We start from the raw sequence: 22,513 nt of genomic DNA on the forward strand, positions 1-22,513 counted from the left end.
ATAGCTAGGGGACTCCACTCCCGTGATACCGCTAACCCTTCTGTGGCTTTTTATCTGGGCGACTGGGGTAGAGCAGACATACCAGAATGCATCTTCTGTCACTTTTTTTTTTGGGAAGAACTGTTAGGTCATGCAAGGGCTTAGTTGGCACGATTGGTCATAGAAGAAATATGGACTGAGAGAGGATTGAGTCTTGGGAAGGAAACTTTGTTTTAGCTTAAGAGTTGTCCTGTCTTGTTTTGACTATCCCCTTGCACACTAACAATATCATATTTTTCTGTTTTAGGTTTTTGACAACTATGCTGTCACAGTTATGATTGGTGGAGAGCCATATACTCTTGGACTTTTTGATACTGCAGGTGAAAACTTGATGTCTTTTATAATGTTTTCGTCTGTAACACTTGCTGATTGTCTTTTTTGGGACATTTTGGGAAACTAGAGTATTAGCAAACCATTTCCTTTTGTTAATAGCAGGATTGAATATTGTGATGGTCGATGCTTGACCAAGAAGCAGTCCCAGACCCGGAATGGCAAATAGGTGTCTGGAGAACCCTGACTGGGTGGTGTGGAAGGAGACCAAGCGGGATGAGAGCAGAGGGCATTAGACAGGCTCTGCTGTCAGTCTCATATTTGAAGACGCGTTTAGTGTTTGGTGTATGTGTCTGTATATTATATATGCAGGTAGCTTCTCTATTATCATATTACAGCTTGTTATTTTATGTTACATTTGAAAAACTTTTTAGGGCAAACCAGTGTCTAGCTCACAGTATTGATATTTGCAGTCAGCTTTTCAAATTTAAGGAATAAATTTCTTCTTTATTTACAGTTTCTCAGTGTTTTTTCCTTATTTTAACAGTAACTGCACATCTTAATCTCTGACTTCTATTATTTCTGTTATCAGTTCAGTTAGGCAAAGGAAACATTCAGAAATTTGTTTTGGTATGTAGGAATTCTAACCTCTTTGCTTTTTATAGTTTATCCTCTCACTGTCTGCCAGATGACACATTGCTCTTATGGAGTATATCATACTGCCCAATTTGAGGAAATGTCTAGACTTAATTGGGAGGGTGAAATAGAGAGACAGTAGTAAACAGTTTAGAGACTTTCTAATGGTGTGTTAGACCTTAAAATTTTTTATGAATTAAAAATTCTAAGAATAATGGTGTATTAGAGGAAACTTTGGAAGATGGACAGAGTAAGATACTGACCTACATTTCATGGTTGGTGAAGGATTTTTTTGTTTTTGTGTGCCTTCAGAGGCAATCTGTATACAGAGAAAAGACAATTTATGGCTATCTGAGGTTGAAAATTAATTTTAAACTTTATTTTCAAAACTTATTTTTTTATAAACCTTTATGTCTTAATCATTTTTTAAAATCTTTTTTGAAGTATAGTACAATATAATTCACTCATTTTAAGTGTTCAGTTTGATTATTTTTGCTGACTATATAGTCGTGATGTTGTTTTCGTTCAGTTTTGCCTGACTCTTTTGCAACCCTGTGGACTGTAACCCGCCAGGTTCCTCTGCCCATGAGATTTTTCCAGGCAAGAATACTGAAGTGGGTTGCCATTTCCTTCTCCAGAGGATTTTCCTGACCCAAGGATTGAACCTGCCCACGACTGCTGCATTGGCAGGCCGATCCTTTACCACCTGGGAAGCCCATAGAGCTGTGTAACTGCCGCAGTAATCAAGATAGGTCATTCTGAGGGTTTCCTGTGCCCTTTACAGTCAGTCCCTTCCCTTGACCTGGCCCCAGGCAACTGCGGATCTGCTTTCTGTCAGTATGGTTTCGCTTTTCTAGAATTTCGTATCATTGGAACCATATGATCTGTAGCCTTTTGTGTTTTACTTCTTTCACGTAGCATAATTTTTTTGAGATTCGTCTGTTATGTGTATCAATAGTTTGTTTCTTTTGTATTCAGTTTATGAATATAGCTCAGTTTGTTTTATCCATTTATCCACCATTAACAAGTTGATGGGTTGGGTTCCGTTTTTAAGCTATGATGGGTAATGATTCTGTGAACATTTATATATATATGTCTTTGTATGGTCACAGTTTGGAAGTGAGTAAGCCTTTACATTTATTAATAGTTGCACAACTTATTACTTCTTTTTATTAAAACATCTATTTTAACAAATCATTCTCACAGTTGCCCAGGGTCCTTTGATTAATATTGGTTTATTTAACTTGGGTTGGTCAGACTTTAATCCTAGTCAGCCTCATTTACAACTGTTAAATTTCTTCTAGCACTTTAGATTGTATTTATAAACTTAAAATACTCAGATTTTATTTTAAGTGATTCAGTTTGCTTGACATGACAAGTGAAACATTCCCAAGTGTTTACGTGTATAACTTGAATAAACCTGATAACTTAAGATTTTCTGTATTTGTTTCAATTTATCTTTTAAACAGTATTATTTACAACTTTCATAAAATTCTTAACATTTGCAACGAAAACTCAAGATCACTTACCCCGTAACACATTTTAAATTGGAATCAGAAAGCTAATCTATCATGTTCTTTAACATGGTGATTATTTTAAATATTGTAGACACTGAGTGTTAAGTAAAAATAGGTTATTCCCAAATGTAATTGAAAATTAACAACAATAATGTTTGACTTATTTCATTTCTATATTAGATTCTGAATCTTTATAGGGGTTGAAAGACATTTACTAAGGAAATTATTTTACTGTACTGAGCAAGTTGCAGAGTTTTCACCTCAGCTGGTTAAGGTCACTGTGAGTCTAAGGTCTGTTTGACAGGTGCTGGAGACCTGGGATATTAGGCATCCAGATTGAGTCTCCTGTCTTTGATAGACTTAAGAGGAGACTCTGTATCCTTCTCCAGAGGCCTTAATCTCAGAATCCTGGTTGGAGTCATTCATTAACTCAGTATTGTTTCTGCTAAAGCTTTCATCCATGCTCAGATAGCCTCTGATTTCCTTTATTTGTTTGGTTATTTTTAACCTGTTGACTGTGTTATTTTGTTTTGAATTCTTTAATTCATTTATTCTTTAAAAAAAAAAACATTTTAGAATTGAAGTGTAATTAATTTTTAATGTTTTGTTAGTGTCAGGTGTACTACAAAGTGATTCAGTTTTATGTGTGTGTGTATATATATATGTATTTCCTTTTTCATATTCTTTACCATTTTAAGTTATGACAAGGTATTGAATATAGTCGTTTTGAATCCTTTTTATACTGTTCCTATCTTTGGCTACAACTCTTACAGCTGTTTCAAAATAATACTGTTTAAGACCAGAGATAGGGCTTTTCCTCTGTCTCATAGCTTTATTTCTGCTTCAGTGGTCACAACACCAAATTCTTGTTTAATGAGTTTCCAGTTATTTTGTTCTTTTTTTTTTTATGCTTTTTACTGTTGTGTTTATAGTTCTATATTTAGCTTTTTTCACTTAACATATTTTATCATAGTCTGTTTTCCATATTGAATAATTCCAATTCCACCACCAGTTCCTTTCTCTGTCAGAATTTAAAATGTTATTCTTTATTATAGAGATACAGGTTTTTCCTTATTACAGGAAAAACAGAATATAGATAAGCAAAAGGAGAAGATGAAAAACTATCTGTATCCGGAAACAATCACTTTTAGTGCATGTCCAAAACAGAGCTCTTCCTGTGCATTCACTGTATTTATACATAGGGAAAAGAAAAGGATCCTCTCCCCCACCCCCCGTTCTCTGTGCCTGCCTTTGTCTCTTTGTAGGAAAGTGTGAGGACCTCTCTCAGGGTTGCACTCGTGTGTCACAGTCTTCACGGTTACACAGGAGTCTGTGGAATGGCAGATCACACCCCAGCTTAACTTCTTTTGTTAACAGAGGGGTCTGTCTATAGTTTATGGAAACACTTTAGTATTTGGATGCACATTGTCTTTTATCGTTTTTTAATCCTGATTTAACTTCAGGTTTATAGATAGGTTACTAGTACAAAGATCTCCTGACCAGATTCACCAGTTCTTAACCTTTTGTGACATTCTCCAGCTCTGTATGCATATTGCTTTTATTTCTAAGCCATTAGTAGAGTTGGTTGCATACCTCTTGCCCTTTTGTTTCTTAATGTTTCAGTATGCAATTCTGAAGAGCAAGGATATTCTGTTACATGCACTTACCAAATTTAGGAAATTTAGCAGTGTGTGTGTGTGTGTGTGTGTATAATATTTTAAACTTTGACCTGTTGTCAATTTTCTTATTTTGTCAGTTGTCTTAATATTGTTCCTTATAGCAATTTTTCTTCTACAAGTTCTGACCTAGGGTCACACATTGCATGTGGTTGTCACTCTCTTTGGTTAATATCTTTTAGTATAGAGTCTCAGCCTTTTATGCCATTGCCTTTTTTTTTTTTTTAAAAGAAAACTGGCCATTTATTTTATGGAATGTTTTTTAGTTTGGGTTTGTCCATTTCCTCATGAGTAGATTCAAGATATGTGTATTTGGTTAGTATACCGGGTTGGTAAGTATGTCCATCTCAGGGTATCACCTTTTGGTAAAATTAATTTTGATCACTGGATTATGGTGTTGTCCAGTTTCCCTACTATATATTTAGAATATTTCCTTTTATAGTTAATAGTCACTTTGTGAGGAGATACTTTAAAATGGTGTAAACATTCTCTTGTCTTTAGCACTCCCTCTTGATTTAATAATCACTGACAGTTTTTGCCTAAATCAATTGTTCCTACTGTGTTTCAAAATGGGAATCTTAAGTCCTAGAAGTGCTTATTGTTACAGAGCTCTGGACATAGATAAGACAGCAGAACAGCTGTAACATGGTAGCAACTTGTTCTGCACCACAATGACTTGTCCTTAACCACAAAGACTTGTCTTGAATGTCATTCTTCCAGCTAGGGAGGAAAATAACATTAGCATGTTTAATCTGGATAGCGAGTTTTTGTTGATAACTCCAAATTCAGTCCAATTCGAGCTGTCATCTTTGCCTTCACCAATTCCATATTTTCATCTCCTTGTCTTGTGTAGGTAGATGCTAAGTCCCCAAAAGATGAGTAAAATGTTCTCATTTTCACTTCTGCAACACACATAAAACAATTTCAGAATTTTATACCATACCACTGTGAAAAGCAAATATGTAATAAGAGTTCAAGATTGGTTTGCAGTACCTTTTTCCTTTGGTTTCAGTTCAGTTCAGTCGCTCAGTCGTGTCCGACTCTTTGCGACCCCATGAATCACAGCACGCCAGGCCTCCCTGTCCATCACCAACTCCCAGAGTTCACTCAAACTCATGTCCATTGAGTCGGTGATGCCATCCAGCCATCTCATTCTCTGTCGTCCCCTTCTCCTCCCACCCCCAATCCTTCCCAGCATCAGAGTCTTTTCCAGTGAGTCAACTCGTTGCATGAGGTGGCCAAAGTACTGGAGTTTCAGCTTTAGCATCAGTCCTTCCAGTGAACACCCAGGATTGAGCTCCTTTACAATGGACTGGTTGGATCTCCTTGCAGTCCAAGGGACTCTCAAGAGTCTTCTCCAGCACCACAGTTCAAAAGCATCAATTCTTCGGTGATCAGCTTTCTTCACAGTCCAACTCTCACATCCATACATGACCACTGGAAAAACTGTAGCCTTGACTAGACGGACCTTTGTTGGCAAAGTAATGTCTCTGCTTTTTAATATAATATCTAGGTTGGTCATAACCTTCCTTCCTTTGGTCTAATAGCATACAAAGTTCCTTGGATTTTGTCCCCCCCATCCCCGTGTAGCTATGTTATTTGGAAGACAGTTCAGTTCGTTTATGTTCACTTTAAATTTGTTTCCCTCCATTCTCGTTTATTTTATGTATGTATTCTCTTGGGTTCAATTTTCAGAAGATAGCTGCATTTTTGAATTCTGATAATTGTAATCAGTCATTTCAGGCATTACCATAGCAATAAATAAGAGAAAGGTTGGACTTTGATGCTAGATAGACCAGTTAACTGGATCGTTAGCAAGTTACTTAACTGTGTGGAGCTTAATTAACCTTGATGTGTAAAATGTTTAAAATATTTTCTTCAGAGGTGTTGTGAAGATTCAGTGATAGTTAAATGAAGTGAATACATATGTAAAAACTGAGGAGCTGTGTATTTATGGTTCATTGTTGTTTATCACTAAGTCCTGTACGACTCTTTGTGACCCTATGTACTGCAGCTTGCCAGGCTTTCCTGTAACTTCACTGTCTCCTGGAATTTGCTCAAATTTGGTGGTTCAGCCATCTCAGCCTCTGTTGCCCCTTTCTCCTCCTGCCTTCAGTCTTTCCCAGCATCAGGGTCTTTTCCAGTGAATTGGCTCTTCACATCAGGTGGCCAAAGTATTGGAGCTTCAGCTTCAACATTAGTACTTCCAGTGAATATTCAGGGTTGATTTCCGTTAGGATTGACTGATTTGATCTCCTTGTAGTCCAAGGGACTTTATAGAGTCTTCTCTAGCACCACAATTCAAAAGCATCAGTTCTTCTGCACTCGGCCTCCTTCACGATTTAACTGTCACATCCCTACATGACTCACTTTACTATTAAAACCCAGCACAGTGACTGGAATGTATTTGGTGCACAGCTAATATTGTTCTCTTCCTTAGCAAAAGAATAATATTCAGAACAAGCCATAGTGATGTACTTTGACCTGGTTTAGCTGTTGCTGTTTTTGATTCATGTTGTTGTACAGCAGAAGGCTAACACAACATGATGAAGCAATTATATTCCAATTAAAAAACTTTCATTGAGGTTTTCTAGTATCTGGCTGTCTTCTGTAGTTATGGATCAATTACTTTGTCAGGAATGGCAGTGCTGTCCACAGAGATATTTATAGCCACTTTGGTCTCTAGTGTTACTGTAGAATCTTTCTTTGAGTCTTCAGTAAGTTCTGCATTAACATGCAGTGGTATAGATTTTTACAGATGTTATATATGAACTGGTAGGAATCTCAGGTTCCAGTGTCCCATTTAGTTTTGGATTTTTTTTTCTCATGATGTCAAAGTTACGACGTTATTTAGGAATAATCTCCGTAACAGGCTTCCCAGGTGGCGCAGTGGTAAAGAATCTGCCTGTAATGCAGGAGATGTGGGTTTGATCCCTGGGTTGGGAAGATCCCCTCGAGGAGGAAATGGCAGCCTGCTTCAGTATTCTTGCCTGGACAATTCCATGAACAGAGGAGCCTAGTGGGCTCCAGTCCTTAGGGTTGCAGAGAGTCGGACATGATTGAGTGACTGCACGTACACACACACACAAGCTCCACAGCATATATGGAGCAGGGATCAATAAATGCTGTTGAATTTTGAGAAATTGTGTGTAGAAAAAATGTTTAAGTTTTAATTTGTAGTTGCTTATTCTATGAAATGTTTAATTTGTCCTGTTTGTAATGTCCTGGAATTTCTCTGAAAATTGTTGTTTTTTAGCCATATTCTTATTTTTCATACCATGAGAACATTTCAGATTTTGCATATGGGCCAGAGTCCTCAGTTCAAGCTGACTTAATTCCTCTTGAATTCAAATTTTGAATATGAGATTGTGAGCAAGGAACAAAACCAGCAACCTATGAGATGTACCCTTGCCTTTTGTCAAGTGTTAAAAATTAAGTAGTGAGCTAGTGTGCTGCTCAATATAATTTAAGACTTGTAGTCAAAACCTGTCTTACACAGTAGAGGGAAATTTTGATTATGTTGTGTACCTTAAAGGATGTTAAATGATACTGCTAATTCTACCTTGAGTAAATAATGGCTGCTTGTGACAAACTCAGAAGATAGATTTTAATTTTAGCTGGATAAATTATGCTTGGATATTGAAGAGACTTGCTCATCTGAGGGATCATATGTACTCTGTTTCCTTAAATGTAGCACTTGTAGCAAATGTAGATGTAAGGTAGCCTACTTTGTGTTTATTGAACAGTTTTACTTTTAAATTTTTTTTCTCCTTAGCAAAGGAAAAGAAAGATAGCTTTGAGGGCTTGTTTATTACAAGTAAATGGACGTACCAATACCTCTTTGGGTTTTGTGTTAAAAATGACTGTTACTTGTTTTCTGCCTGCAGTCCATCTGAACTGAAGGTTGGTTGAGTGTGAAGCATTGGGCATTTATTTAGATGTTCCTGGTGGTGCTTCGGAGTCTGTTTTTGATGCAGGGGCTGGGTGACTAAAAATGTAGCCTTTTCTAGTCTACGTCAGCCTTAATTTTCATGAAATATATTCCATTTGAGGCTCAGCGGTTAAAGCTTCTGCCTGCAATGTGGGAGACCTGGGTTTGATCCCTGGGTCGGGAAGTTCCCCTGGAGAAGGAAATGGCAACCCACTCCAGTATTCTTGCCTGGAGAATCCCATGGATGGAGGAGCCTAGGGGGCTACAGTCCACAGGGTCACAAAGAGTCGGACACGACTGAGCGACTTCACTTTCAGGGCTGAGAAAGGGCTTCCCTAGTAGCTCAGACGGTAAAGCGTCTGCCTGTAGTGCGGGAGACCCGGGTTCGATCCCTGGGTCGGGAAGATCCCCTGGAGAAGGAAATGGCAACCCACTCCAGTATTCGTGCCTGGAAAATCCCATGGACCGAGGATCCTGGTGGGCTATGGTCCATGGGGTCGTAAAGAGTCGGACACGACTGAGCTTCTTCACTCACTTAGGGCTAAGAAAAGGTATGTGAACATCTGTACTTTTTATACTGTTTGGTTAACTGTATCATCCTCTTATTTTCTAAATTTAGTGTTTTATTCTTTTGGAGCTTTGGTTGTGATGCCTCAGAGCTCCAGCTAGTGTTAGAGCTCAGGCAATTTAGATTGGGAGAATTAAAGAGTTTGGCTGATTCCCACCCCTCCCTTTCTTTCTTTTTAATTCCTCTGTGTCTACAGTTGTACATTATAGTTACACACCTTCGTGCATACCTTTGAATTGTTTTGATTCTAATCCTAGCAGATTGCTGTAGTAAGTATTTAAGTTACATAGTAACTTGCTATAGTATTTAAGCATTAAGTTACACACTTTAGTGCATACCTTTGACTTCCTTTGATTCTAACCATCAGTAATTGCTAGAGGTACTGAAAGTGATGTCATTGTTTTGTAATTGCTGTTTTGTAATCTTTATTTTGACTTCTTTAAACCTTATTCACTTGCTTGCTGTATTCTCCTGACAATACCTTTATTGTCTACTTACGTATTATTTCAGTTCAGTTCAGTCGATCAGTTGTGTCCAACTTTGCGACCCCACGGACTGCAGCACCTCAGGCTTCCCTGACATCTTTAATTACCATGTTTTGATAGCTACCCTAAATTCTTATATTCTTTCTCATTGTTGGCCAAAAAAAAAAAAATTCACTGGCATAGAAAATATTTAGGGTTTCCCAGGTGGTAGGACATGACTGAGCAGCCGAACAACAACAGCAAAATATTTAACTTTCCTTTTTTTCCCTTAAGATATTTTTTATTGTGGTAAAATGCATATAACGTAAAATTTACCATTTTAACCGTTTTTAGCATCCAGTTCAGGGTCATTAAGTACTTTGCTATTCTTTGTTTGTTTGGTTTTTGTTTCGTTTGTTTCTTTTGTTTGTGGCTGCATGATATGTGGGATCCTAGTCTCCCCTCCCCTGGGATTGAACCCTTGCCCTCCACAATGAAAGTGCAGAGACCCAACCTGGACTGCCAGGGATTCCGTTTTGTTTTTTGTTTGTGAACTGTTCTTGTTACTACATGGGATTGTTGTAGTTCAGCTTTGAAATTGGATTATTAAATCCTTCCTCTGTGACTCTTCCTTTTCCTTCACAGTTTTGGAAATATGTATGGATATTTTAAGACACTTTTTATCTGGAAATAATTTCAAGCTTAAAGAACAGTTGCAGAAATAGTGCCAGGAACCCACATATATCCTTAACAAAATTTAACAGTTGTTAATGTTTTATCTGCTTTTTTCCTCTTTCAGCATATTTGTACATACTTTTTTTTCCCCCCTGAGCTGTTTGAGAGTAAGTCGTCATTAGCCTTGAATTAGGGCTTTCCTTTTAGAACTAACACCCCAAAAAGATGTCCTTTTCATTATAGGGGACTGGAATGCAAAAGTAGGAAGTCAAGAAACACCTGAAGTAACAGTCAGATTTGGCCTTGGAGCACGGAATGAAGCAGGGCAAAGGCTAATAGAATTTTGTCAAGAGAACGCACTGGTCATTGCAAACACCCTCTTGCAACAACACAAGAGAAGACTCTACACATGGACATCACCTGATGGTCAACACTGAAATCAGATTGATTATATTCTTTGCAGCCAAAGATGGAGAAGCTGTATATAGTTAGCAAAAACAAGACCAGGAGCTGACTGTGGCTCAGATCATGAACTCCTCATTGCCAAATTCAGACTTAAATTGAAGAAAGTAGGGAAAACCACTAGACCATTCAGATATGACCTAAATCAAATCCCTTATGATTATACGGTGGAAGTGAGAAATAGATTTAAGGGACTAGATCTGATAGATAGAGTGCCTGATGAACTCTGGACGGAGGTTCGTGACATTGTACAGGAGACAGGGACCAAGACCATCCCCATGGAAAAGAAATGCAAAAAAGCAAAATGGCTGTCTGAGGAGGCCTTACAAATAGCTGTGAAAAGAAGAGAAGCGAAAAGCAAAGGAGAAAAGGAAAGATAAGCATCTGAATGCAGAGTTCCAAAAGAGTAGCAAGGAGAGATAAGAAAGCCTTTCTCAGCGATCAGTGCAAAGAAATAGAGGAAAACAACAGAATAGGAAAAATAAGAGATCTCTTCAAGAAAATTAGAGATTCCAAGGGAACATTTCATGCAAGGATGGGCTCGGTAAAGGACAGAAATGGTCTGGACCTAACAGAAGCAGAAGATATTAAGAGGTGGCAAGAATGCACAGAAGAACTGTACAAAAAAGATCTTCACGACCAAGATAGTCACGATAATGTGATCACTGACCTAGAGCCAGACATCTTGGAATGTGAAGTCAAGTGGGCCTTAGAAAGCATCACTACGAACAAAGCCTAGTGGAGGTGATGGAATTCCAGTTGAGCTATTTCAAATCTTGAAAGATGATGCTGTGAAAGTGCTGCACTCAATATGCCAGCAAATTTGGAAAACTGAGCAGTGGCCACAGGACTGAAAAAGGTCAGTCTTCATTCCAATCCCAAAGAAAGGCAATGCCAAAGAATGCTCAAACTACCGCACAATTGCACTCATCTCACATGCTAGTAAAGTCATGTTTAAAATTCTCCAAGCCAGGCTTCAGCAATGTGTGAACCGTGAAATCCCAGATGTTCAAGCAGGTTTTAGAAAAGGCAGAGGCACCAGAGATCAAATTGCCAACATCCGCTGGATCATGGAGAAAGCAAGAGAGTTCCAGAAAAACATCTATTTCTGCTTCATTGACTATGCCAAGGCCTTTGACTGTGTGGATCACAATAAACTGTGGAACATTCTGAAAGAGATGGGAATCCCAGACCACCTGACCTGCCTCTTGAGAAACCCGTATGCAGGTCAGGAAGCAACAGTCAGAACTGTACATGGAACAACAGACTGGTTCCAAATAGGAAAAGGAGTACGTCAAGGCTGTATATTGTCATCTTGCTTATTTAACTTCTATGCAGAGTACATCATGAGGAATGCTGGGCTGGAAGAAGCACAAGCTGGAATCAAGATTGCTGAGAGAAATATCAATAACCTCAGATATGCAGATGACACCACCCTTATGGCAGAAAGTGAAGAGGAACTCAAAAGCCTCTTGATGAAAGTGAAAGAGGAGAGTGAAATGGTTGGCTTGAAGCTCAACATTCAGAAAACAAAGATCATGGCATCTGGTCCCATCACTTCATGGGAAATAGATGGAAAAACAGTGGAAACAGTGTCAGACTTTATTTTTTGGGCTCCAAAATCACTGCAGATGCTGATTGCAGCCATGAAATTAAAAGACGCTTACTCCTTGGAAGGAAAGTTATGACCAACCTTGATAGTATATTAAAAAGCAGAGACATTACTTTGCCAACAAAGGTCCGTCTAGTCAAGGCTATGGTTTTTCCCATGGTCATGTATGGATGTGAGAGTTGGACTGTGAAGAAAGCTGATCGCCGAAGAATTGATGCTTTTGAACTGTGTGCTGGAGAAGACTCTTTAGAGTCCCTTGGACTGCAAGGAGATCCAACCAGTCCATTGTAAAGGAGCTCAATCCTGGGTGTTCACTGGAAGGACTGATGCTAAAGCTGAAACTCCAATACTTTGGCCACCTCATGCGACGAGTTGACTGACTGGAAAAGACTGATGTTGGGAAAGGTTGGGGGCGGGAGGAGAAGGGGACGTCAGAGAATGAGATGGCTGGATGGCATCACCGACTCTGTGGACATGAGTGTGAGTGAACTCCGGGAGTTGGTGATGGACAGGGAGGCCTGGCGTGCTGTGACTCATGGGGTCGCAAAGAGTCGGACACGACTGAGCAACTGAACTGAACTGAACTGATGCTACTTTGGTTGGAATATTACCGTAGTGATGTCTTCCTCAGGATATAAATGTAGAGGCATGTGATACTCATCTGCCCCTCATCGGTGATGGTAATCTTGATCACTCAGTCAAGGTGATGTCATTTCTTCACAGTGTAGTCACGTTTTTTTTCCCCCTGTGATTTATAAATAATCTTTAAGACTGTACAAATATTCTCCTTTTCACCAGAGTTTCCTCCATATTAATTCAGCATCGCATTGATTCTTGTTGAGTTTTTTTTTTTCTATGTGTTTTCAGTTTCAAGTACTGGTGTCTTACACGTACCCATTAACTAAACATGTGAACCTGATTTGGTAGTCATGAGCAGTGGATTTTGTCAGTTGGGTTTTAGAGGTTTTTGTTTGCTTAGGTCAGCGGTCCCTAGCCTTTTTGGCACCAGGGAAGATTTTTCCTTGGATTGGGGGTGGGGGGGGTGGTTTCAGGATAATTCAAGTGCCTTACATTTATTGTGCACTTCATTTCTAATCTAATGCTGCCGCTGATCTGACAGGAGGTTCTGGTTCATGGCTTGGAGGTTGGGGACCCCTGCCTTACACAGTTTCACTGTCATTGTTTCTTAGATCTGAGTAGATTTGATTTTTAATCATTTCTGGCAGCAGTTTGTTGAAAAATGTAAATTGATGACAAGGCAAATAATACATCACGAACTCATTGCTATTCCAAAGCAATGAAAACAGTTTCTCCAATTTTTTTCTTTATTGATGTATAGTTGATTCACAATATTATATTAGTTTTAGGTGTACAGCATAGTAATTTGATATTTTTATACACATCATTGAAAGTTACTAAACTATTACTGACAATATTCCCTGTACTGATCATTACACTCGTGTGACTTACTTATTTTATACCAGATAGCGTGTCCTTAACTAGAATTAGCTGAGTTGAGAGTATTGCTCAAATATTGTTAGACAAAGCCGTACATTTTATTCGCTAAATTGTGTTCTCATTAGTAAGTGTGCTGATAACTACATGCTTAATTTGTTGACTGCTTCTGATTTTAATGCTATTAGGCATCAAGATTCACTTGTTGATTTCTCTGATATTCTTCCCCTTAGGGCAAGAGGATTATGACAGATTACGACCGCTGAGTTATCCACAAACAGATGTATTTCTAGTCTGCTTTTCAGTGGTCTCTCCATCCTCATTCGAAAATGTGAAAGAAAAGGTGAGTTAGTCAGACACTCTGTCCCTGAAAAAAAGGTTATCATAGAACTTCTGTTGACTTGTAAATAGCTTTGGAGGCTTGTGGATTAATGCAGGTGTATTTTTTCTTTTTTTAAAATATCTTTTCTCTAGTGGGTACCTGAGATAACTCACCACTGTCCAAAGACTCCTTTCTTGCTTGTTGGGACCCAAATTGATCTCAGAGATGACCCCTCTACTATTGAGAAACTTGCCAAGAATAAGCAGAAACCTATCACTCCAGAGACTGCTGAAAAATTGGCCCGTGACCTGAAGGCTGTCAAGTATGTGGAGTGCTCTGCACTCACACAGGTGAGGACTGTGGGGAGCCCCATGTCTATTAACAGTGGAGCGGTTTGAGTAGCATTTAGTACACGGGTTATTTCTGACAGTGATCTGCAGCGCTCAAGAAAGCTGCCCAGGAATACTGTTAGAAGTCTTGTTAGAGGTCTCCGTTTTTATGAAGAAAATTATTCGTTTCTAAATAAAGTGCTTGTGTTGATGAGCTCCCTGTTTTATGTGTCATTTGTAGTGGTCAGGGATTGTGTTTATGTTTTTTTTTTTTAATTAATGGTAAGGTCCAGATTAGCACAAATTTATGAGTATGTGAATGATTCCCCTTTCCCCCCTGCTGCTGCTTCTGCTAAGTCGCTTCAGTCGTGTCTGACTCTGTGCGACCCCATAGACGGCAGCCGACCAGGCTCCGCTGTCCCTGGGATTCTCCAGGCAAGAACACGTTCCCCCTGCCCCCAGCTTAAAATTTCATCTGAGTAAATCTCATCTTTTATCAGTACTGACATTGATGCTATAGTCTTCTGGGATGATTCATCTGAAATCGGGAATTGGTTGTAATCATCGAGACTTCCAGAGAAAGCTACCTTGGCCATTTCTCAAGTTTGCCTTTATGTAGTGTCTCTGTTCCTAGATTTTGGGAGGCATTCCTTCCTTACACTGTTCACTTTTCTTTCTGAATGATTTAATTGGAACTCTCATCATAGTTTGATGGGAAACTTCAGATTCTGAGGACAGCGAGCAGTGTTGAGGGTATTTTGGGTGAGAGTTAGAACTGACTTGTGTGGTTTCACCTTCTCTACCTTCATGGTATTGCCAACCTGTTCTCCCATTTGAGAATTGTTCTCTTGGGGGGCGTGGAAGGAAGGATTATGGAAATAATTAGCCCAGAACTTTTTTATTCTGTTTTTTGACGTTTGAACAGTGAGCAGACATGCCTAATTAAAATAAGGCAGGACTGAAGGGTAGAGATTTCTTACAGTTATGTGAAATTCACTTATATTTCTCACATTGCTTCTTCAGATAGGTTTTTTTTTTAATTAAGTTAAAAAAACAGATACTTGATTATATGTATATGAAAGTAAATGGCATATATAGTTACATATGATACATGTACTAGGTATTTAGTATGTAGGGTGTAGACATAATTTAGTAATCTCCAATTTAGCCCTGGGCTGGATATGTAAAGACAAAATTTTTGTTCGAAGCTGGATATTTCACAGGATAGCTTCAAGGCCTAATTTTATTCTTCCAAGCCCAGTTTTTCTCGGCAGTTCAGTTCTGTTGTATTGATATTGCAGATATTAAAAGTTGAGATGATTTTACATTTTCTTACATGTACAGCTGAGATTTTAAAAAATGCTTAATTGTACAGCTGACTGAGATTTTAAAAAATGCCTAATGCTTCTGTGTTTTGCTAGCATCCCCAGAGAAATGTTGTGTGTGTGTACTGAAGAAGGATGTGTGTGGAACATTTGAGTCAGATAACTGTTGCATATCCCCATTCTCTGAATATGGGTTGCTTTTGGGGGAAATGGAGGCAAGTAGGCCTTGTGGACCCAATTTTAGGTCACTAGAGAAGCTTATTTTAGAGAATTGGATCCTTCCATAGAAGGTGTTCTACATTGTGAACAGATTCATTTAGGAAATCCCTTTTCAGAGAACAGAAATTTGAAAAAGTCTTAGCAAATATATTTTTCTTACCAGATTTTGAAATTTGGAGAAATCAAAAGAGAAGACAGAAAATGGGGTCCCTGGTACAGTTTGGAAGCTGGAAGTTTTTAGGACTCCAGAATTTGTTGGTTCCTCTAAAACTGAACTCTTTATATAATCAGATAGTGTGATTAAAGCAAAGATTAGGTTTGTCTTGTAGGGGATTAGTTGATCTTTGTCAATAAGCAGGAACATATTTGCTTCTTACTAAGGAATGCCCTAGTTTCTAATTGTCCTCCTCTTTTTTTCCCTTATAAAATTTATTTTTCCTTCATAGCTTCCCTTCTTTCTTTTATGTTTGACAACCAGAATTTGCTCCTAGATATGTAGAAAGAATTTCAGAGGAACCTTTGACTTGTTTAGCATTTCTAGTGTGTGAAAGACACAGAAGGAAGAAAACTTTTTAACCTTTGTTTCTTTTCAAGCACTTATTGTTATTTCTCATCTATTTCGTACCTAATGGAATATGTGATGCTAATCCTCTAAGATACTGTGTGGGGGCGGTGAGCGCAGTGGGGGCATCTGGGGCTCGCACACTTGCTGCCAGCGCTGTGCTCTGGGCCTTTGGGGGGCATGTTTGTTTGGGATCCATCTGACCTAAAGGACCTGTAAAACTTCTTCGGGTGGTAAATCTGTGGCTTCAGATTTAGGTTGAGTTTAGGTTGAGTCTATAGACCTGGTACCAGTACTACTGAGTCATACTATCACGCTGGAGTTCTGGCTGAGGTGTAAGTGTATTTCTGCATCTTACTCCTTATAGAGCTGAGAATATTCTTTGTTTTCACTCCATGCTTTATGCTCTGATATCCCACGCGGACATTAAAAGCATTGATCTGCTTGCTAAAACTCATTCTAGGACCCCATTCTTTGTTTTCCTGTTGGGTGGTGGTGATTTGCTCTGACACATTACTGAATAACTGAAATGTATGCTGTTTCTAGAGTCTTTTCTTTAAACTTCTCCCAGTTGGTACTGATGAACAATTAACACTTTTCCTAAATGCCTGAACCTGTTGTTCTGGGAAACTTGTTTAATCTGAAATCCTAATTAATCCCACCTTGATGTGTCATTGAATCTAGAAACATGCAGCATGCTTGTTAGTCTGCTATTTGTGTCCTTCAGTTATTCAGGGGATGAATTCACAGAAGCCTGAAATTGTAATAGGTTTAGTTCCAAAATGTGTGTGCCATTCTTGTCTTTAGAAGTACTTGGGGATTCTACAGGTACTAATCCTAATTATTTAATGCATGTATCTTGTGTTTACATATCAATTTTATTCCTCTGGCACCATTTTCATTAATGTGTTGTAATGTTAGATTTCAAAGTGTGATTGTTCTAGAAATCAACATATGACATTGTCACAAAAATTGTTTTCTTGCTCAGTTAACCTTTTTTGAGGTAAGACGTTTGTTCAGTTATTTACTCTCTTGATAATGGACTAAAGATCTAGCTTTCTGGCAGTTACCTTTTTAAAGGTGCATTGCTTCTGTGAATTCAACCCATTTAATCCGGACTGCTGTTGTATCTGCTAGTCTTTCTAATCCTCTAACCTGGCTGCTATTCTCTCTCCTCCCCTCTGTCTTGTAGAGAGGTCTGAAGAATGTGTTTGATGAGGCTATCCTAGCTGCCCTCGAGCCTCCGGAAACTCAACCCAAAAGGAAGTGCTGTATATTCTAAACTGTTTTCTCCTTCCCCTCTTTGCTGCTGCTTCCTGTCCCACTACTGTAGAAAGATCGTTAAAACAAAGGAATAAAACCATCCTGTTTGAAAGCCTCTGCGTCTTTTTACTCACTACCTTAGAGCAACCTCTGTATTAGTTTTTGATCAAGAATGCAATATCTTATAGAATATTTTTTGTGATCAGTAGTCAAGTTGGACTTGTTTAACTTTCTGCTGCTTGAGTTGCCTGATGCTGAGAGCTTTTTGGTTTGGATTACTATTGCAAAAGGGAACTTGGTCTGGCATTAAGAATGTCCTCTTGGAGAAAATTAAGAGTTGTTAACACTTCTAGATCTTAGTTCTTGATGGAGAAAATAACACAAACATCGTTTTACTCTTGTGATCCATTGTTAATTGTAATTGCATGACAAAATTTATGGGAAAAGGGTGACCTGCTAGTAGAGTATAATGGGGAAGGGAGGATTCTTTTCTGGTTTTCTTTTGTGCAGTGAAAGTTTGTGTTGCTATTGCTTTGGCTGTCTGTGCTGTAGTGGAGTGTTTGTCAGTCTGGGTGGGAAAGATAAATTGATGTACCTGCTACTGCTTTATGAGATCATTTGTTACACACTCTTTTAAGAATAGCATCCATTTTAACAGTTGACTGAAGGTTTGTTAATGTTGAGATGTAAAGCTGCCACCTTTATATTTTCCTGCTTCTGATTTTATTGTTGTGAGGGGAAACATACAATTGTGGTTACCTTCAAATTTTGAAATTAAAAATATACAATTGTTTGTATAAATGCCTGATGAAGCTTTTTATTCCTGTTGCACTGACTGGCTCTAGTTTCACATGTGTATAAGGTACCCACATTTCTGCTTCTTTGAATCCCCCTGGCTCTTAATTGGTGGGAAGAGGGAGTTCAGAGTGAATACCTTTGATGCAGCCACTGTAATCGCTCTCTCCATCTTTGCCTGCGCCTTCCATGTAATTAAGGATGCCACTGCCCAGTGCCCAGCCTCTCACTCCTGTTCCATATTCAGCTGTTTCATTTGAATGCAGAGCTGCTTAGTTGTTTTTATGGGAAATGTTTCAGCAGCACATTGTACAAAACTCATATTGAATGAGCAAATGACACGTGTGCTTGTTTGCTTCTTGTGACATACATTGGTCTGCAAAAAGCTTTCTCAAAGAACCACTGTCTCACTCATGAATATCTGCTCCTCTGCTCCTGAATTGCTGGATCCTTCCAGTGCCCTGCCTGGACAGAACTTGGTGAAGTGAGATAATTGTGTTGAGATTCAGGGTTTTTCAATGACTCGTTCTTTGCCAGCTCTTGGGGGTTTGAATGTTTTAAATTTGATCTTCAACTTTATTATACTGAATATCAGACTGCAAATTTTTTTCTTTCTACCCCTTTTCAGAAAGGCCTAAAGAATGTATTTGATGAAGCAATATTGGCTGCCCTGGAGCCTCCAGAACCGAAGAAGAGCCGCAGGTGTGTGCTGCTATGAACGTCTCTCCAGAGCCCTTTCTGCACAGCTGGTGTCGGCATCATACTAAAAGCAATGTTTAAATCAAACTAAAGATTAAAAATTAAAATTCGTTTTTGCAATAATGACAAATGCCCTGCACCTACCCACATGCACTTGTGTGAGACAAGGCCCATAGGTATGGCCCCCTTCCCCCTCTCAATACTAGTTAATTTTGAGTAATTGTGTATTGTCAGAAAAGTGATCAGTACTAGTTTTTGTTTTGTCGTTTCAAAACAATTATTATTATTTTTTTTGTTTGTTTAAAAGCAAGGCATGCTTGTGATGACTCTGTAACAGACTAATTTGGGCTGTTGAAGCTGTTCCCGGGTTCCAGTCTGGCGAGTAATCTGGGATATCTAGTGTTTTTTTTTTCTTTCTTTCTTTTTTTTTTTGGGCGGGGGAGTGTGTGTGGGATTTGTTTATATTTAGTCTTTTTTTTTTTTAATCCATTAACCATTGGACAGCCCTTAGGGGAGGAGGACGGATTGATTCCATGTTCCACTTCCTAGATCTAGTTTAGAGAACATGTTCCCCACCTGGTGCTCTTAGGAAGGAGTATAGTAAACGCCTCATTTAATAATATACTCCTTTTTGAAAGTTGCCTTTTCTCTCCACCCTGGAGTAGGTCCAGTATTTGATGAAACTCATGAAAGTGGGTGGAGCCCATCTCGCCCCTCCTCTTTTCTAGGATGCACTATATATGTGACTGTGACTCTTAAGGAAATTTGTTTGCCATTTGCTGATTATTTTTTTTGAAGTTAATTTCTAACTTCTTTCACTGATAAATGAAGAAAAGTATTGCACCTTTTGAAATACACCAAATGGATTGAGTACGTAATTAAAAAACATTTTTTTTTTTCCCCTGTCAGTCATTGTCTTAATATGCTTAGGATAGACATGCAGCTTAATAGTGTATTATATGGTGTTCCTAGAACACAGCACACCTGGTATATAGAGGAAATCCAAGGGGTGGTGCTAGAAGACAGATGCCTGTGCGATGATTCACATCCTCTTCCAAGTCGTGAGGATGGAGGCCTGCTTCATTAAGAAGCTGAGGGTGGGGTGGGGTTGGGGAGAACCTTTTAACAACATGGGGACCAGTCAGGGGAATCCCCTTATTTCTGTTTCACATACGAGGAACCCTAGAGCAGCCAGGTGAGGCTCTCTAGTTCAGTAAAAATCCTAGGGAGAGTCTTCTGAAGACTCTTCATAAGTGTTAATAGGGATTTTATCAGCTTATTTTGGTTGCAGTTTTCAAGTTTTAAAAATGTTAGGATATCTTCCCCACCTTCCCCAAATCCTAATTCTTGTAGATTTCATTAGTGTTGAACCAGTGCTTTCTCATGTCTCAATTCTTTGTATATGCATTCTTTTCAGATGTATTAAACAAACAAACAAAAAAAACCCTTCACAAGTCAGCCTGGGGGTTGTTATTTTCCCTCCGCCTCTTAATCTTTAGACATTTAGGAGTGGGAACTTAACTCTCATTGACATCAATTTCTAACAGATTTCAGGATAAAAATTTAGAGCATAAAGATTTAGTGTACTTTGTTTTCTGGAATTCAGTTTGAGATATTTTTTCCTCTCCTCATATTAAGGTTTCTGCCTTCTCCCTTAAGTTTGACAGGTAGCTTACAAACTTCTTTTCTTTAATATCAAGTGGGTTCCATAGAGAGGAGCTCTGACAGCTCGCTGCTCATGTTGAAATGACAGCATACCTCCAATCCATGGATTAGTGGGAAAGCAGCCATTTTTTCTCCCAAGTTTTCTGTATCAGTGGTTTTCAAACTTTGCTGCTTTATAGAGTGCAACTTGAGCAGGGGATTATTTAGAAGCTTTCCAGGTACTTGCATTACACAGCCAAGTTTGAGAACCACTGCTCCTAAGGTGTTAACCACAAACTGCTTCTATCAAATTACAGATTCTGTGCCTTGTATCTGAATATAGGAGACATTTTCAGCAGGTACCAAGAACGATTCATTTATTTTTAAGAGCATTATACTGATCTGTATGAGAATCTTAGAAACTGCTGCTGCTGCTGCTGCGTCACTTCAGTCGTGTCCGACTCTGTGTGACCCCATAGACAGAAGCCCACCAGGGTCCCCCGTCCCTGGGATTCTCCAGGCAAGAACACTGGAGTGGGTTGCCATTTCCTTCTCCAATGTGTGAAAGTGAAAAGTGAAAGTGAAGTCGCTCAGTCGTGTCTGACCCTTAGTGACCCCACGGACTGCAGCCTACCAGGCTCCTCCATCCATGGGATTTTCCAGGCAAGAGTACTGGAGTGGCTTGCCATTGCCTTCTCCATCTTAGAAACTAGGGACTGTTAATTCCGTTAATAAGGCTGATACAGTGTGTAGCCTCATTTTCATAGCTTTCTATGTGGAGTCATGTTTGATTTGATTCTATTCTGTATTAGAACTTGGCTGGTTGGGAAGAGGTTGCTTCTGCTGCTAAGTCACTTCAGTCGTGTCCGACTCTGTGTGTCCCCATAGACGGAAGCCCACCAGGCTCCCCCGTCCCTGGGATTCTCCAGGCAAGAACAGTGGAGTGGGTTGCCATTTCCTTCTCCAGTGTGTGAAAGTGAAAAGTGAAAGTGAAGTTGCTCAGTCATGTCTGACTCGTAGCGACCCCATGGAGTGCAGCCTACCAGGCTCCTCCGTCCATGGGATTTTCTAGGCAAGAGTACTGGAGTGGCTTGCCATTGCCTTCTCCGTGGGAAGAGGTTAGGAAGAAGCAAATGTAGGCTTTACTCTTTTTACCAATGTGTCTTACTTCTTGCATGTTGGCCTTACCTGGGAGAGACACATGGATCATGTTATGAGACTCTGCAGAGCAAGAACTCCGTATCCCTTGTTCTTGATATAGTGGCATACGGGTCCATCCTGATTCTCACTGGATCCCTGGTCTAGAGCAGTGTTTGACACACAAGAGATAGCTCTGAAAATAGTCATTGGATGGGTACATGGTTTCAAGAATGAATAAATGAAATAGAGCAGGTTACATGGTGGTATTGTTGCATTTCCCACACATAAGAACAGTGGTGCTTGAAGCTAACCTTGTTTTCTAGTTAAGCATTTTCAATTTGATTTCCACATATCGGAAGCAAATGGATGAAACTGACGTAGTTTTCTGTTTAAATATTGTTTTTCTATTTGACTTAACAGACTTGTCTGTTATCTTTGGCTTAGTGATACTGCCCAGCGTGTGTGATAATAGAGATTGGAAAAGGGCTATTTAAAAAAGTCCTTAGCAGACTTAGCTTATGGCAAATTTGCAACATTTAGCCTAATACAATACCCAATAAATATATCACTGTATTTCTAAAATACCAATGTTTTACTGAAGGTCTTAGCAATAGGTTCTATAGTTTGTTAAACTTGGCATCTTTTGAGCTGGATTTTATTTTTGACTGCACCACATAGCTTGCAGGATCTTAGTTCCTGCTGCTGCTGCTACTGCTGCTGCTAAGTCACTTCAGTCGTGTCCGACTCTGTGTGACCCCATAGACAGCAGCCCACCAGGCTCCCCCATCCCTGGGATTCTCCAGGCAAGAATACTGGAGTCGGTTGCCATTTCCTTCTCCAGTGCGTGAAAGTGAAAAGTGAAAGTGAAGCTGCTCAGTCATGTCTGACCCTCAGCGACCCCACGGACTGC

General features: G+C 39.2%; 1 protein-coding gene across 3 annotated transcripts in view; it reads left to right on the top strand.

Annotated features, from left to right (window-relative positions):
* Positions 1-20,277, top strand: part of CDC42 (cell division cycle 42) — a 52,132-nt gene extending 31,855 nt beyond the window's left edge. For 2 of the 3 annotated variants that reach the window (XM_088843405.1, XM_088843408.1), the window contains exons 3-6: positions 287-359; positions 13,539-13,648; positions 13,780-13,977; positions 18,749-20,277. In XM_088843405.1, the coding sequence (XP_088699531.1) occupies positions 287-359; positions 13,539-13,648; positions 13,780-13,977; positions 18,749-18,838 (471 nt within the window). In that variant the 3' untranslated portion in view covers positions 18,839-20,277. Of the gene's footprint in view, positions 1-286; positions 360-13,538; positions 13,649-13,779; positions 13,978-17,254; positions 17,448-18,748 lie in introns of those variants that run through there. The other variant, XM_088843411.1, reaches the window with a different exon arrangement.
* Positions 20,278-22,513: the final 2,236 nt, after the last annotated feature.

Source organism: Moschus berezovskii, chromosome 2, assembly GCF_049115385.1.
Source record: "Moschus berezovskii isolate FMDL1 chromosome 2, NW_MosBer_1.0, whole genome shotgun sequence".
Taxonomy (NCBI): Eukaryota; Metazoa; Chordata; class Mammalia; order Artiodactyla; family Moschidae; genus Moschus; species Moschus berezovskii.